General features: G+C 49.3%; 1 protein-coding gene across 4 annotated transcripts in view; it reads left to right on the forward strand.

Annotated features, from left to right (window-relative positions):
• USP43 (ubiquitin specific peptidase 43) overlaps window positions 1-13,512 on the forward strand; it is a 62,655-nt gene extending 49,143 nt beyond the window's left edge. For all 4 annotated transcript variants that reach the window (XM_078437752.2, XM_078437754.2, XM_078437753.2 and 1 more), the window contains exon 15: window positions 11,841-13,512. In XM_078437752.2, coding sequence (XP_078293878.1) covers window positions 11,841-12,880 — 1,040 coding nt within the window. In that variant the 3' untranslated portion in view covers window positions 12,881-13,512. The remainder of the gene's footprint in view (window positions 1-11,840) is intronic.
• Window positions 13,513-16,475: the final 2,963 nt, after the last annotated feature.

Consider the following 16,475-nt stretch of genomic DNA (forward strand, 5'->3'; position numbering starts at 1 on the left):
GAGGGTCAGAGAGAGAGGGAGACACAGAATCCGAAACAGGCTCCAGGCTCTGAGCTGTCAGCACAGAGCCCGACGCGGGGCTCGAACTCACAGACCGCGAGATCATGACCTGAGCTGAAGTCGGCCGCTTAACCGACTGAGCCACCCAGGTGCCCCTCGATTTACAGATTCTTAAGTTCCTTGGTGATGCTGTAGAAATCCCTGTAAGACTGCCCCCACATTATAAGAAGAGTTCATATTTTATTTACGTATTCTCTTGTGGTTGGATACTGGGGTAGTTTCTGGTGTGGGCTGTCACCAGTGGTCCTGCTGTGCACATCTTTGCTCACGTGTTTTTGTCGTGCGTACGTCTGCACATGGGCATCTGGGAGTGAGATTGTACCTGGGCGTAGCCTATGTGTTCATTCATCAGCTATTTACGTCTTTATACATTGTGTCACCGTTGTATCAAAGTGGCCAACAGGGCACCTGACGTGTAGCAGGCTCTTGTTACGTTTTTGTGAGTGAATGCATGTGATGATACAATCTTGAGGCTACAGGTGGTTTTAGAGCATCTTTGAATCCAACACTCTGTTTTAGGATGGTTTATGTGTCCCAGTTGGGTTAACTGTTCCTTAGGGTTTGGCATCTTGGCTCCCAGTATTTCACAGTTAGAAAGAATACTGATCGGAGCGTCTCTACGTGCCTATGACATGTGTCTGATTTCCTTAGAGTGCGTTTTTTTGTTTTTTTGTTTTTTTTTTTTTTTTTTTTTTTGTGGAAGCCAAGTGTTTAACGTGTTATGTTCTGACCCACCCTGTCTGTGGACTTTCCTTTTCCCCTCTCGTGATGCACATGGAGGCAGCGTCTGGTGAACACACACACACACACCAAAGGCATTCTTTCCCAAGCTTGTCCACCCCATCAGCATGAGCCTCTGACGCGCTCATAAATCCATCCCAGTTCTGTTCCATTGGCCTAGAACCTTAGGCCACGTCTCAGTTCTCCCAGGGGGAAGTGTATTTCATGCCTCCACTGGGAGGCAACTTTAAAAAAAATTTTTTTTTTAATATTTATTATCGAAAGACAGAGTCAGAGCATGAGCAGGGGAGGGGCAGAGGGAGAGGGAGACACAGAATCCGAAGCAGGGTCCAGGCTCCGAGCCGTCAGCATAGAGCCTGACGTGGGCTTGAACTCACAAACCGCAAGATCATGACCTGAGCCGAAGTCAGACGCCCAACCGACTGAGCCACCCAGGCGCCCCAACTGGGAGGCAACTTTAAAAGATGGCCCAGCTTTTCAACATGGTACTCAGCCCGGAGTCAGGCACAGATTCAGAGACCCGCCCCCCCCCCCCCCCCCCCGCTGCCACCACTCCCCAAGAGAGAGCGCTAGGGCGGGAGGGGAAGGAATATGGACAAATAACTTTATCCCAGCCCCTGGCCGGCATTTTACTTCTCTGTCTGGTCATCAGCATCTCCAAGAGGGTGAAATGAAAAGCCCTTTTGCAGAGGAGAAAGCCGAGGCTGGGAAGTCCCCAGGTGCAAGCTCACCTCCTTGGAGAAGCGAGGGGTGCAGAGAGACCCCGCTCCCTCTGGCTGCGGGCATCCTGCCTCTGTGGCTGCTAGCTATAAATTCCAAACTGGAGATCGTGCCGTGTGGACCCCGCAAGAGCCTTGCTTGCAAAGGGAGCGTTCCCTCTTGACGTTTGACTAAAACGGCGGTGGGCTTTGGAGCCTGTTGAGGTAGTTGAAAACCCAGCCTCATTTTCTTGTTAGCGGTCAGCCTGGGCAACATCCAGCCCCAGCATATAGGTCTCCGTGGGGGGTGGGTACCACCCAATCTCCCCCTGGGTTTGGGGGAGAGTTTTGTCACCGTCAACACGAGTACAGGGGACTAAGTAGCACGGAGTCCCCAGCGGGCAGGACCAGAGATGGTGTCGTTTCAGGACAGAATTGTCCCTCCCAAATGCCAAGCAGGCCTCTGGAGAGAAACCCTGACAGCTTGGGAACTGCATCCTTCCAGTAGCCCTAGTTATGGGATGTGGGAATGGGGAAGGCATTTGGACCAAAAGGGCTGGATCCAAAGAATATTGAAGGCGACTGCATCTTCTGTAATTGGGGACAGGTGTCAGGAAAAGCTCTCCAAGGAGAAGGATGTAAAAACACCTTACTTCTGCAAGTTTTATAAAAATAAAACCATGTATGTGATAGGGCGCCTGGGTGGCTCAGTCAGTTGAGCATCAGACTCTTGATTTCAGCTCAGGTCATGATCCCAGAGTTGTGGGATTGAGCCCCACCTCGGGCTCCGTGCTGAATATATGGAGACTGCTTCAGATTCTCTCTCTCCCTCTGCCCCTCCCCTGCTCACTCTCTCTCTCTCTCTCTCTCGCTCTCTCTCGCTCTCTCTCTCTCTCTCTGTGTCTCTCTGTTAAATAGGAAACAAAGAAAGCAAGACCATGTGAAAAAATTGCTGGGGTCTTACGCAGAAGCCCCTCAGGTGAATAAGGGCTCCCCTCAGGTGGATAAGGGGTCCCGGGACTTCAGCTTTACGATCGGGGTGCTTTTGATGATTGATTTTCTCTACGACTTTTATTGGGCCTTCCAAGGTTTTCCTTCTCACTTGAAGTGCTTTCCAGGTACTACATTATTTCCACTTTTATTTCCTCTTTAAAAGTTATCTGGGAGTTTCAAGCGTTTATGATTTGGGGGTCTCCCTGTAACTCTCTCTAATTTTGCGGATGGTGAGCCAAGAATGTGGTTTTCCAAAAGCATTCCCTTTTTGTGATACAGTAAGTACATGATTATTATTTTGTCGATGTTCTTTGCACGCGTGGAGTCATGTCGACCGTGTCTATGTGAGGTCGTAGCTCTTAAATCAGGTGAGTCGGTTTTTGGATTCAGTTCACTTTGTCTCTAAGTTGACCTTATCGAGGACAGCCTCGCTAGGAAGGAGGCATATTTGGCACCCTCTGTATGGCTGTATTTTTAATCAAGTACGCCACGGAGTTCAGTAATTTCTGCTTTATATGGTTTGCTGCCTTGTTAATAGGTGTCTGAAGCTGACGACTGTTAGGTCTTCTTTATAAATTGTCTGTCCTCCTTGTAACGTGGCTCTTTATCTTAAGTGCTTTTAATCTTAAATTCTACCTTGTTCAAGATTAATCATTCCACCCCTTCCTCCTTTCTTTTTGTTGGCACTGGCCTGATATCATTTTGTTGTTCTCTTTTGCTTTATGAATTTTTCTCTCACAGTTACTTTTAAGTGGTTTCTGGTAAACACTGTGCTGTGGTTTTTTGTTTTGTTTTGTTTTGTTTTTAACGTTTATTTATTTTTGAGACAGAGAGAGACAGAGCATGAATGGGGGAGGGGCAGAGAGAGAGAGGGAGACACAGAATCAGAAGCAGGCTCCAGGCTCCGAGCCATCAGCCCAGAGCCCGACGCGGGGCTCGAACTCACGGACCGCGAGATCGTGACCTGAGCTGAAGTTGGACGCTCAACCGACTGAGCCACCCAGGCGCCCCAATATGTTGTGGTTTTATTATTATTATTATTATTATTATTATTATTATTATTATTGAATGTCAAAATCAAGAGTCTGTCTTAACAAGGGGAGGATTCAGCCCATCTGTTTTTTTTTTTAATTTTTTTTTTTAATACTTATTTTTGAAAGAGACAGAGTGTGAGTGGGGAAGGGGCAGAGAGAGAGGGAGACACAGAATCTGAAACAGGCTCCAGGCTCTGAGCTGTCAGCACAGAGCCCGATGTGCGGCTGGAACTCGGGAACAGCGAGATCATGACCTAGTTCGAAGTAGGACGCTTAACCTACTGAGCCACCCAGGCGCCCCAGCCTATCCGTTTTTAATGTAACTGATGAGGTTTTGGGGTGATAGGGCATCCAGAGCCGATGGCCAGGAAAGAATTCTTGAAGACATCTTTGGTGCAAAAAAAGTGATTTTATTAAAGCATGGAGACAGGACCCATGGGCAGGAAGAGCTGTCCCAGACCCTGTGGAGAGAAGGGTTATACATTTGGGAGTTGGGGGAGGTCAAGTCCAAGGGAAGTTTGGGTTGAGATTTTCATATGCTAATGACTCACAGGATCCTGGAGGCCTGGCTATGGTCAAGCTAAGGTGGTTTTTGCCTCTAGCAGAGCCTGGGGAATATCTCACACATCCCACCTGCCAGGAGGGCTGATGGAGGGTGGAGGTGGGAGGGGGTTTGCTAGCTTGTATTTTGTCCTCAGCCCACCTCAGCCTCCCTCATCAGTAACAACCCTAAACTTGATTTTGTTTCCTTAAAACACTTTTTTATTATTGTTTCTTTTTTTCCTTTTTCCTTGTTTTTTACTGAGTCGATCTCATTGGTCTTTGCTCTCTCTTTTTTTTCCCCCTTTGTTTGGAAGTTCTGTTCTTTTCCATCTTGTTTTGTTTTTTTTTTTTTAATTAACTAATTTTTTAAATTTACATCCAAGTTAGGTAGCATATAGTGAGTGCAATAATGGTTTCAGGCGTAGATTCCAGTGATTCATCCCCCTACGTATAACGCCCAGGGCTCATCCCGACACGTGCCCTGCTCAATGCCCCTCCCCCATCTAGCCCCTCCCCCCACCCACAGCCACCCCAGCAACCCTCAGTTTGTTCTCTGTGTTTAAGAGTCTCTTATGTTTTGTCCCCCTCCCTGTTTTTACATTATTTTTGCTTCCCTTCCCCTATGTTCATCTGTTTTGTGTTTTAGTTACTTATTTATTTTAATGTTTATTTATTTTTGAGAGAGAGAGACACAGGGTGTGAGCGGGAGAGGGTTAGAGAGAGAGGGAGACACAGAAACCCAAGCAGGCTCCAGGCTCTGAGCTGTCAGCACACAGCCCGACGCGGGGCTCGAACTCATGAACAGTGAGATCATGACCTGAGCTGAAGTCAGACGGTCAACCACTAAACCATCCAGGCACCCCTCTCTGTTTTATATTTTAAATTACACCTATGAGTGAAGTCCTGTGGTATTTGTCTTTCTCTGACGGACTAGCTTAGCATTAATTGTTACTTATCCTTCCCAATGTGTAAATGCATTTTCCTATTATATGGATATAAGAAGCCAGACTATTCCCTTCGTGCCTGCCTGCTGTCCTTCCCCCCAGCAAGATGTCTCCACGTTATCCCTCCCACCCCCACCCCTGCAAAGCGAGTGCTTTGAAATGCTTTTAGTGTCCCTCTGGTCTGTTTTATTTTTTAATCTTCCTTCCTTCCTCCCTCCCTCCCTCCCTCCCTCCCTCCCTCCCTCCCTCCCTCCCTTCCTTCCTTCCTATTATTTATTTTTGAGAGAGACAGAGCACGAGCAGGGGAGGGGCAGAAAGAGAGGGAGACACAGAATCAGAAGCAGGCTCCAGGCTCTGAGCTGTTGGCACAGAGCCCAACGCGGGGCTCGAACCCACAAACCGTGAGATCATGACCTGAGCAGAAGTTGGATGGTTAACTAACTGAGCCACCCAGGAGCCCGTATTTATTTTTTTAAAGTTTATTTATTTTGAGAGAGAGAGAGAGAGAGAAAGCGTGAGTTGGGCATTGGGGGGGGTGGGGGGTAGGGGGAGGCGGGGTTGGGCAGAGAGAGAGAATCCCAAGCATGCTCTGCACTAGTCAGCGCTGAGCCCGACCCGGGGCTCGAACTCACAAACCATGAGATGACCTGAGCCAAAGTTGGACGTTTAACTGACTGAGCCCCACGGGTGCCCCCTGGTCTGTTTTAGAACTTCCCCTCCCCCCACCTGGATCCCAAGCTCTCAGCTTCTCTGAGAGGGTTTCAGGCTCTGAGTGCCGTGCCTTTCCAGATCCCAAACATGCTCACGTCACTGCATATTCCCCGTCCTGGGACCACCTGCCCTGTTGCAGGTGGATGGTCCCCCTATGGCAGCCTCCATTGAACACCCCCCGTCTGTCTTCTTTCTGTCTCCCTCTGTCTTGAGGTCTGGTTTCTGATTCTTTAGTCTTTGGTCAGAGTTCTTTTCGGGGATGGGGGATGCGTGGCCACAAATATTTTCTTTCACCGGGGAGCAAATGGCAGCTTGGCTGGTTGGAGGGCTCTTGGACTGAAGTCCTTCCTTCTCTCTCCGGTGTCTGTAGATGTTTTCCCACGGTCTGCCAAGCCCCAGGGTTGCAGGTGAAAAGTGCTTTTTTTTTTTTTTTTTTTTTTCCCCCCTTTTTTCATGTGAGAGTCACTTGTCCTTTCTGTCTGGAAGCTTTTGAGAACTTGTGGTTGACCTTGGAATTTAGAAACAACACTAGTATATGCTTGGGTCTGTGTTTTTATTCATCAACCCTTCCTAGAACCCCCAGAACCTTTCAGGCTACAGATGTAGGCTTCCTTTCTTTTCTTTTCTTTGTTTCTTCTTTATCTTTCTTTCTCTTCCTTCCTTTCTTCCTTCCTTTTCTTCCTTCTTTCCTTTCTCTCTCTCTCCTTTGCTTTTTCTTTTTTTTTAATTTTTTTTTTTAACGTTTATTTATTTTTGAGACAGAGAGAGACAGAGCATGAACGGGGGAGGGGCAGAGAGAGAGGGAGACACAGAACCGGAAGCAGGCTCCAGGCTCTGAGCCATCAGCCCAGAGCCCGACGCAGGGCTCGAACTCACAGACCGCAAGATCGTGACCTGAGCTGAAGTCGGACGCTTAACCGACTGAGCCACCCAGGCGCCCCTCTCCTTTCCTTTTTTTTCTTTCTCTCCTTCCTTCCTTCCTTCCTTCCTTCCTTCCTCCCTCCCTCCCTCCCTCCTTCCTATTTATTTTTAATTTAAAAATTTTGTTTAAATCCAAGTTAGTTAACATATAGTGTAATAATGATTTCAGGAGTAGAATTTAGTGATTCATCACTTACATATGACACCCTGTGCTCATCCCAACAAGGGCCCTCTTTACTACCCAGCCCCCCACCCGCCTCCCCTCCAGCAATCCTCAGTTTTGTTCTCTGTATTTAAGAGTCTCTTATGGTTTGCCTCCCTCTCTGTTTTTATCTTATTTTTCCTTCCATCTCCTATGTTCATCTGTTTTGTTTCTTAAATTCCATGTACGAGGGGCGCCTGGATGGCTCAGTCGGTTAAGCATCCGACCTCGGTTCAAGTCATGATCTCACAGTTCGTGGGTTCGAGCCCCACGTCGGGCTCTGTGCTGACAGCTCAGAGCCTGGAGCCTGCTTCAGATTCTGTGTCTCCTCTCTCTGTCCCTTCCCCTACTCACACTCTGTCTCTCTCTCTAAAATAAACGTTAAAAAAATTTTTTTTAATTCCATATGTGAGTGAAATCATACGATATTTATCTTCCTGTGACTTACTTGGCTCAGCATAATCCACTCCAGTTCCGTCCACGTTGTTGGCAAATGGCAAGATTTCATTCTTTATGATCGCCGAGTAATACTCCATTATATATACAGACCACATTTTCTTTACGCATTCATCCGTGGATGGACGTTTGGGCTCTTTCCATACTTTGGCTATTGTTGATTATGTGATGCAGGCTTTTCTTTAGGGTGGTGTTGTTTGGTTTATCGTCTCTCTGACTGTTCAGATTTCTGTCATTTGCCTGGTGGCTCCCCTGGGTCCGTTCTCTGTGTCTTCTCGCTTTTCCCTGTGACTTCTCTCTGTCACTTGGCTCTCAGGTGCAAGATACTGCCTTTCCCTTTATCTTTTCGGCCACTAATTTGAGTCTCAAATATGACCCTCCGTGCCTCCGATGCATGTACTGAATTGTAAGTCCTGGAAGACATTTTTCGGTCCTCTCCTGCTCTGTATTTGAATCTCCCTGAGAGCTTATCTTTTGTCCATTTCTTCTGGTGGTGCCAGTTCATTAGGGGCCTCTTCTGATGGTTCTGTTTATTCTCTGACTATTGGATCAGAGAATATGTGTGCTGTCGTCTTCTTCTGCGTTTGCCCATTGGGGCTCCCCTCCACGCCCTCCTGAGCGGAGGTGATTCTTGGAGCGATAGAAGGGGCGGTGGCCTTGGCCCCCGAGGCAGCCTTTCCCCTCACCAGCCTCGTCCTACTGGCTTACTCTCAGAGGTGGACAAAGCTCAGCCCAGCTGAAGAGCTTGTCCTTACCCTCTAGGGTCCAGAGGAAAGTCAGGGGGTCAGACTTCAACCAGAGAAAGAGATGCCTCCAAATACAGAGAAGGAGTCAGCAGATGAAGAGCCTCTTGGGGAACCTTTTCTCCCTTGGTTACAGCCACGGTGGTCTCTCTGCTGCTCCCCTGACCCACTAAGCTCACTTGTGCCTCAGGGCCTTTGCACTTGCTGTTTCCTCTACCTGGCGGCTGTTTTCCCCCATCTCCACATGGCTTCCTTCTCCCTTTCACTCTCCTCACTCCACAGTCACCACGCTGTATCCCACCCCCCTTACCCTGCCTCGTTCTTCGTCATAGCTCTTAGCACTGTATCCCATGACATCACATGTTGTTGCTTTCTGGCGAACCCCACAGGGACAAGCACTTTGTGTTTTTTTTTCCACAGCTCTATCCCCAGCGGTGAAAACACGTCCTAGGCACACAGTGGGCTCTCATTACATGTCTGTCAAATGCACGAGTGGGTGGCTGTCAGAGGAAACCCTTGTACCGCCTCAGAGCTGAGAGCACTGGACCAGGAGTCTTGTCCTAAGTGCTGGGGGGGCCCGCCCCTTGCTCACAGCACACATCGTGAGGTCAGATCGATGCCTGGTTTCATTAGCTAGGATAAAAAGCCACATAGGAACAGATGGGGCATTTCTCAGGGTAGCATCTGCTGTCTTTGCAGTCACTCGTGGGTGGAGCCTTGGGTGGGGGCCATGCCCACCAGCCGCATGGGCGCCATCTGTGTGAGGAGGCCTCGCAGGACCTGGGAAGCGTGTCCTGCAGGCTCTGGGACTCATAACCTTCAGGAAGGACTTGACCATTCATGTCCTCCATGTGGCCCAAGGCTCTAGACCCTTCCTTCCTGGTTCTCCAGCCAACTGGGCATGAGCAAGGCCACAGATTCCATCCAGGGCAGGGAAGCACCCTCCCTCAAGCATCTCTGAACGCCACCTCTGCCTCTGGCTCCCAGCCTCCAGGAGGTCCCCCCGGGGAGGAGCAGGGGGAGCACTTTCCCCTCCCCTTGGAAAGGAGACGTTTGTGAATGGTGACACTGCATCAGTGTGGGCACTTACTCGTCCCTTCTGCTCTCACACTGGCGGCCAAGGTGCCTCCTTGCTGCCATCTCGAGGAAGAGGCGGAAGGAAGGGCTAGCATGGGCATCTGCGGCCCCCATGAAAGGGAGCTGCAGGGGTGACGCGGGCCCGGGCCCCAGGCCTTTCATCCGGGAAGAGGGGACGCACTGCCAAGCCACCTCGCCACCTGCCAGGCCGCCGGCTGTGTTACCTCATTTCGAAAAGCCGAAAGTCACAGCTTTATCCTCCTAAGAAAAGCAGTGCTTTCTGCCCTTCCCAGGGTTGCAAAGAGGGAAAAACAAAAAAACTGCACATGTGTCTCAGACCCCAGCACATTTTATTCCCCCGAGGTATGGGGATTTAATGGTGGGCCATGGACAGTGAAATTACAAAATATTTGGGGTGAAACTGTGTCAATTGCTAGCTATGGAAATGCTTTAAAGAAGACAATACTGGGGGCGCCTGGGTGGCGCAGTCGGTTAAGCGTCCGACTTCAGCCAGGTCACGATCTCACGGTCCGTGAGTTCGAGCCCCGCGTCAGGCTCTGGGCTGATGGCTCGGAGCCTGGAGCCTGCTTCCGATTCTGTGTCTCCCTCTCTCTCTGCCCCTCCCCCGTTCATGCTCTGTCTCTCTCTGTCCCAAAAAAAAAAAAAAAAAAAAAAAAAAGTTGAAAAAAAAAAAGAAGACAATACCGAGTCGGGGGGAAAAAAATGTAGGTGATTGAAAACTACCGGAAATAATCCGTGGAAGGTAAAATTCCCCAGGAACCTCGGAGATGCTGTCCAACCCCTCCAGTCATTGCTGGGCATTGGGACTCTGCCTCCTGGTCATTTCTTTCCCAGGGGCCTGGCTGATGTGTCCAGTGCTGTGCTTTCTCCACCAGAGTACGCTGAGCTGTGGCCTGTCCCCTGACAATCCCAAGTCCCTTTGCACATGGCTCGTCCCAGGTGGCTGTGCTGCTTACCGGGGCTGTATTTGTGGTACGGTCCTCGCTCGTATAGGGCTTGCTCTCCTACTCCATGATACAAGCGGTCGTCTGGGGGCAGAAGGCTTGTAGGGTTGACCTCAGGCCTTTCTCTAAACGCACGAGACTGTCTCTCCACCGTGTGGGTTGTGTGTTTCAGGTGAAGGTTCTTTCCCTCTGTGATTACAGGCATCTTATAAATGAAGGCAGACGCTGCAAGTTGCTTTTCTTTTATTTTCACTTTTTATTTTTATTTTCTTTTTTTATTTTCTTTTTTTTAATTTTCTTTTTATTTTCACTTTTATTATTGCATGAAAATACTTATAACAAAGTTTATCACTTGAAGCTTTTTCAAGTGCACATTTCAGTGGTATTCCATACATTCCCATCGCATCGTAGCCATTGCCACCATCCATCGCTATAACTCTTTTCATCTTGTAAATCTGAAAGCCTCTGCCCATTTCACAATAACACCGCACCCTCCTCGTCCCCAAGCCCCTGGCAACCGTCTCTGTACTTTCTGTCTCTCTGGTTACGACCACTCTGGGTACCTTGTGTGGTGGAATCATGCAGTATTTGTCTTTTTGTGACTGCCTGTGGAGGTCTCTTGAGATTCCATATGAATTTCAGGATGGATTTTTCCATCTCTGCAAAAAGCCCCGTTGGGATTTTGATAGGGATTTGCATTGAAGCTGGAGATTGATCACTCTGGGTAACGTTGCCATTTTAACAATATTTAAGCCTTCCAATCCATGAACATGGGATGTCTTTCCATTTATGTCATCTTTAATTTCTTCTTAATGTTTTGTAGTTTTTGTTATATAAATCTTTTACCTCCTTGGTTAATTCCTAAGTATTTTGTTCTCTTTTTTAAAATTTTTTTTAAAGTTTATTTATTTTGGAGAGATAGAGACAGCATGAGTGGGGGAGGGAAGGAGAGAGAGGGAATTCCAAGCAGGCTCTGCATTATCAGTGCGGGGGCCTGATGCGGGTCTCCAACTCATGGATCTGGAGATCATGACCTGAGCCAAAGTCTGACGTTTAATGGACTGAGCCACCCAGGCGCCCCTGATGCTATTGTAAATAGAAGTGTTTTAGTAACTGATGTTTCTTAAGAAAAAACACACATCCTTGGTTATGTGTGTATTCCCTTTAGAAATGTTAAGATTTAGGAAAGAATTAAGAAGAAAATCAGTCACACACCATCCCATGGCCCCCTCGACACCTTGTCATCTTAGTGTTTATTTCTACAAACTTGTTTGTATGTTTTCACATGCACGTGTCACACACACAAGTATGAATTTTTGCAGGTTGGATTACACTGTTTTTCTAGACTCCGTTTCTCGTTTAACTCTTACACATGAAATGTGTCTTTCCAACCATACACAGGTGTTGCAGAACGCAGAAGGAAAATGTAAGTGGGAGCTCTGATAAAATTAAACACACAATTTATTAATTTTTCCTTTTGGCCCAGGATAGGGTATCTGAGAATCTCGCATTTGAAAGGTACGGGCACCTAATTTAACCTGGAAAAGGAAGGACTTTTGCTGAGCGTTTGCAAACATTGATGCTTCCGAGGGCTGGGACCTCCGTGTCCTGCTCACTGCTGTGTCCCCAACGGCCGGCACAGTGCCCGATACGTCAGGGGTGCTCAGCCATGGTCTGTTCGATGGCGGGCATGGTCACGCCGTGCAGCTGGGAGGGGGATTTGGGCACTGATGCTCTTGGTGTCTCTTACAGGAGAGCTGGAGTCCAGGCGTCTGGTACGGGGCGTACGAGGCCGAAGCATCAGCATGAAGGAGCCTACGCCTTCCAGAGCCAAGCAGGGAGCCTTCAAGACCTTGCCCCTCCGCTGGTCTTTCAGACCCAGGGAGAAACCGCCCGGTACATCTGTCGAGTTGGTGGAGTACTTGGAGTCCAGGCGGAGGCCCCGATCCACGAGCCAGTCCATCGTGCCGCTGTTGACGGGCGCTGCCTGCGAGGACGGGAAGTCCGCCGAGGGTGAAGACGGTAGGCCGGCCAGTGAGACAGTGCTGGCCCGAGCGCCCTGCCCCTCAGGCCACCCCAGTCCCTGTGCAGCCCCCGGAACCTCAGATGGCCTAAGTACAGCCAGGAAAGCCAAGGAAAATGCGAGTCAGGATATCAGGCTCCCCAGACGGTTTGACCTGCCCCTCGCGGTGATGCCCTCAGTGCCGAATGAGAAACGAGCCCGGCCGGAGGGCCAGAAGACGGCGAACTGCAAGGGAAATGGCCAGGCCGGAAGCCTCAGCACAGCACCCTCCCCCACAGAGGCTCTGAGCAGCACGGAATTATCTAGAAACAGTGCAGAGAGCCGCCAGAGTACCCGCATCAGAATGAGGGCTAATGTGGACGGCAGGGACGTCCCACAGGGGACCCTCACCCTTCTGAGGTCCGTGTTTTCCAAGAAGGAGAACAAATCTGAGAGGCCAGAGGTGGCCCCCCAGGTGTCCCCAGTGTCCCTGGTGAGCGGCAGGCTGAGCCCGGCTGTGGATGAGCACTCTCGGGGCTCCTCTCCTTCCCCCCGGATTCAGGAGAGCCTGGCCAGAGCCCCCATCACCCACTTGGAGAGGGATGTATGGTCGGCTCCCAGCTCTCTCCGCCTCCCTCGCAAAGCCGTCAGGTCCGCGAGGGCCAGTGCCCTGGGCACGTCCCAGAGGACTGTCCCAGGGGAGCACACTCCTTTGGGCACCTTGCAAAAGGTGAAATACCACACTCTTTCCTTGAGTCGGAAGAAAACGTTACCCGAGTCCAGCTTTTGATGGCGTGTTCCAGCTTGGTGTGAAGCTGGCATTCTCGTGACTGAGCAGCTTGTAAGAAGCTCGTGTGTGTGGAGAATGGGCTTCCGGGAAGCCAGTTGTCTTGGGACCCCGGAAAATAAGTTTAGTTTTGTTTTGTTTTTTTGTTTTGGTGTCCGCATTCTGGATTTCCAAGATAGCATGTCCAAATACTTTCCTGAACCGTTCGGTGCTTTTATCCGTGCAAGCCACCAGAGGGTGCTGTTGGGTCAGCCTTACTATTTCAGGGCAAGACCTGATTGGTTTCAACAATTCCAGGGCGTGAGTCCCTACGAGAGTGATTTGGGTGTGGGCCAGCTCGACAGCCCAGTAGAGAAGAGTCTGCAACATCGAGTCAATTCTTGTCATTGGCTTCTCGTTTTCAAACCTCTACGCGCTTCCTGAGATGAAACGTTCAAGATGCCGAAAACACGATAAAGAAGGATTCTAGGGGAGGGATGGAACAGAAATGATTGAGACTTTAGGAAGATATTTAATATATAACAAAATAATTGTAGTATTTTGATACTAGGCATAAAGGAAGTTCTTTAAAAAAAATGTGTAAGTATGAGACCTATATGCAATTTTAATAAAAGCCCATCAGTGAAACATGTGAATGGCTCTCTGAGTTATTCAAGTCTAACAAATGATCTTTTTTTTTTCAAAGACTTTATGTTTATTTTTTTAAGTACGCTTCACATTCAGCACGGAGCCCAGTATGGGGCTTGAACTCACGACCCTGAGATCATGACCTGAGCTGAAGTCAGACGCTTAACTGACTGAGCCACCCAGGCACCCCTCAAAGATTTTATTTTTTAAGTAATCCCTGTACCCAGCATGGGGCTCGAACTCACAACCCCAAGATCAAGAGCTGCCTGAGCCAGGGCCCCTGGGTGGCTCAGTCGGTTAAGTGTCCGACTTCGGCTCAGGTCATGAACTCGCGGTTCATGAGTTCGAGCCCTGCGTCAGGCTCTGTGCTGACAGCTCGGAGCCTGAAGCCTGGAGCCTGCTTCAGATTCCTCTCTCCCTGACCCTCCCCCACTCATGCTCTGTTTGTCTCTCTCTCAAAAATAACACAAAAAAATGAGTTGTTTCCAAAATTTTAAAGTGTTTTTAAATAAAACGACTTGCCATCTTCTAAGGAAACAGCAGTCCCTTCAGGTCTGTCTCTGGAGGGTTTGTACTTACAAGGCTCGAGAGTCTGAGCCTGTCCCCACAGACCATTAGTTGACTGTCTGGTTCCCTAGAACTTTATTTTTTCCTTAGAAGCTGTTCTGACAAATATCCTGTCACTTCGTACTGGGAAGCTGCTACGTCTGACCCTAGTAGACCTGGGTCTATACTTAGTCTGTGTTCTAGAAATACTTCCTTTCTGATGGGAACCATTTGTTCAAGACATCCAACTCCTGCAGCCCAGCCACATGGCCCCAGAGGGCCACATGTATACCTGTAGACCCGTGTGGCTGCATTTCAGAAGACATCCAGGTTCTCAAGTGTGAACTGACGAAATCTCAAGCTGGATGTGGAAGACACAGCTGTCCATGCCGTCTTGGGTTCTTCTCGGACTCTAGGAATCCTGTTTCCTCCGGATCTTTCTCCTGTTGGTGCTCTTTTGTCATATTGGGCTCCCATGCCCTTCTGAGCCTAGCCTCCCTTCCTTTGTCCTCTAAAGGATTGGTTTGGGACTCAGATGTGCACCCCCAGCCCTCTTCCCTAGAAGACTTCGGCCTTTGGCATACTGTTGGACACCATGAACGAGTCCCAAGTGTTAGCGGTATTCTCCATACTGCACCACGGGCTGGAGATCTTCCCTGGGCACTGGACTTGGGAGGCTTACTAAGAGACAATACGTGGACCCTGGTGGCTATATCTGCCATCCCAGGTCTTTACCAGGGATGCCCAAGGCCCCTTGGTGTCTGCCTTCCATGAGACTGCTTCCCCCTCTGCAGGGTCCCGGCAGGAAAGGCTGGACGAACAAGAGTCTGGGAAAGGATTTTGATCTTTCCAGAATGAATCTTCATTTGATGGTTCTGCCTCTAGGAAAATTGGTCTGTTCTTATTTTCTGACAAGTATGCAACATTTCAGAGGGAAATAGCTCTAGCGCTCTCCTTTGGAAGTCACGGTCAATGTGAACGGTCACGTTTGAGGCATCGACATCTCTGTTGATGGCTTCCTGCAAGCTCTGTCAGTCCTTCAAACATCCCCCACCTCCGTCTCCATTTTTCTCCCTGAATGGACAATGGAAGAAAAGGGTCTCTGGTGAGAACCCTACCCTGAAGAAGTTAAAAAGCTGTGTTCAATCACTGCATTTGTGGTGGAAAGCAGTTACTCACACCCGCCTCCAAGTCCTGGTCTCCGTGTTGTGCAGAAGAGCCTCTCTTTGGACTGACACTGGCCTGTGGCAAGTCAATCTGAAAAGAACCACACCAAAGTGGTCAGAGAAACATTAGGTGTGAGCAGTGCTGCTTCTTACCTACCCCGCTTTAAACCTGGGTGTGAGAGAATTACAAGTGATCCCCCAAGATGATGCACTTCTGGCTTTCTGTAGTTAAATTCTGTAACGTCCTCCCTCCCTCTGGATATATATTATTGTGCCATAGATTAAATTTCATTTTCATGACCCTCATGGGCCCCAAATACCCCCAAAGTCATCCTCAGCAAAACTTCATGTCACAGCATGATGACACCACAATAGGGCCTGGGCTGTTGTCCCTGAAGGTTTCTGCGTCCACACTTGTCCTGCAAAGGAGGACCTCAGGATTGGACACAGATATACATGCAGTGGTCAAGGGCCAAGACAGAGGCTCTGTTCACAAGGTGGAGCATGGAAATCAAGAGTAATTCTATTCCTCAGATCGTCGGCACTCCTGTCGGAATTCTCGCTTGGAGAACACGAGACTTTGGGAGAACCGATGGACTGGACCCAAGGAGTGATTGTGTACAGGGGGTGGCTGTGGTCTGAACAGCCACTCGGGAGCCCCAGGTGGAGCCCCATGGAGCTGACTTTCTCTGGACATGTTGGGGGGCCCAACCTGGGGTTCTGTGGATAGACCCTCACCCCTGTCTAAATTTCAGGTCTGAAGGGAAGGCTTTCCAAGGTCCTGGTTGGCCTGACCTTGGGGTAGCCACATACCTGCCCTAAACACATCCCTGTCATCCCTCTTGCCACAAAGAAGCACCTTGAACTGGACAGGCAAGAACCTGGGAGAGGTTGCCATGAAGTAGCTGAATGACCTTGTGAAGTCATTTCATCTGTCTGGTCTTGACATTGGACCAGATCCTCCCTCGACTCCACCCGGGCCCCGAGTCTTGACGTATTGCCTTGCACACACATTGAGAGACCAGACTCTGGAGCCAGACTGCCTGGGGCTCAGAGCCCACCCTGCCACTGTCCAGCTGTTTGAGTTTGGGAAGTTACCTACCCCCCCTGTGGCTCTCTTGCCTTGTCTGTGAAGTGGGGATAATAATAAGACCCGATTCAATGGGTTGCTGAGAGTATGAAGTGAGCTAATTAGCAAACATCAATTATCGCTGTTACCAGGACTCTGAGCTGCCAGGAGAGGATTCAAATTCAAGTCA

This window comes from Panthera onca, chromosome E1, assembly GCF_046562875.1.
Source record: "Panthera onca isolate mPanOnc1 chromosome E1, mPanOnc1 haplotype 2, whole genome shotgun sequence".
Classification (NCBI taxonomy): Eukaryota; Metazoa; Chordata; class Mammalia; order Carnivora; family Felidae; genus Panthera; species Panthera onca.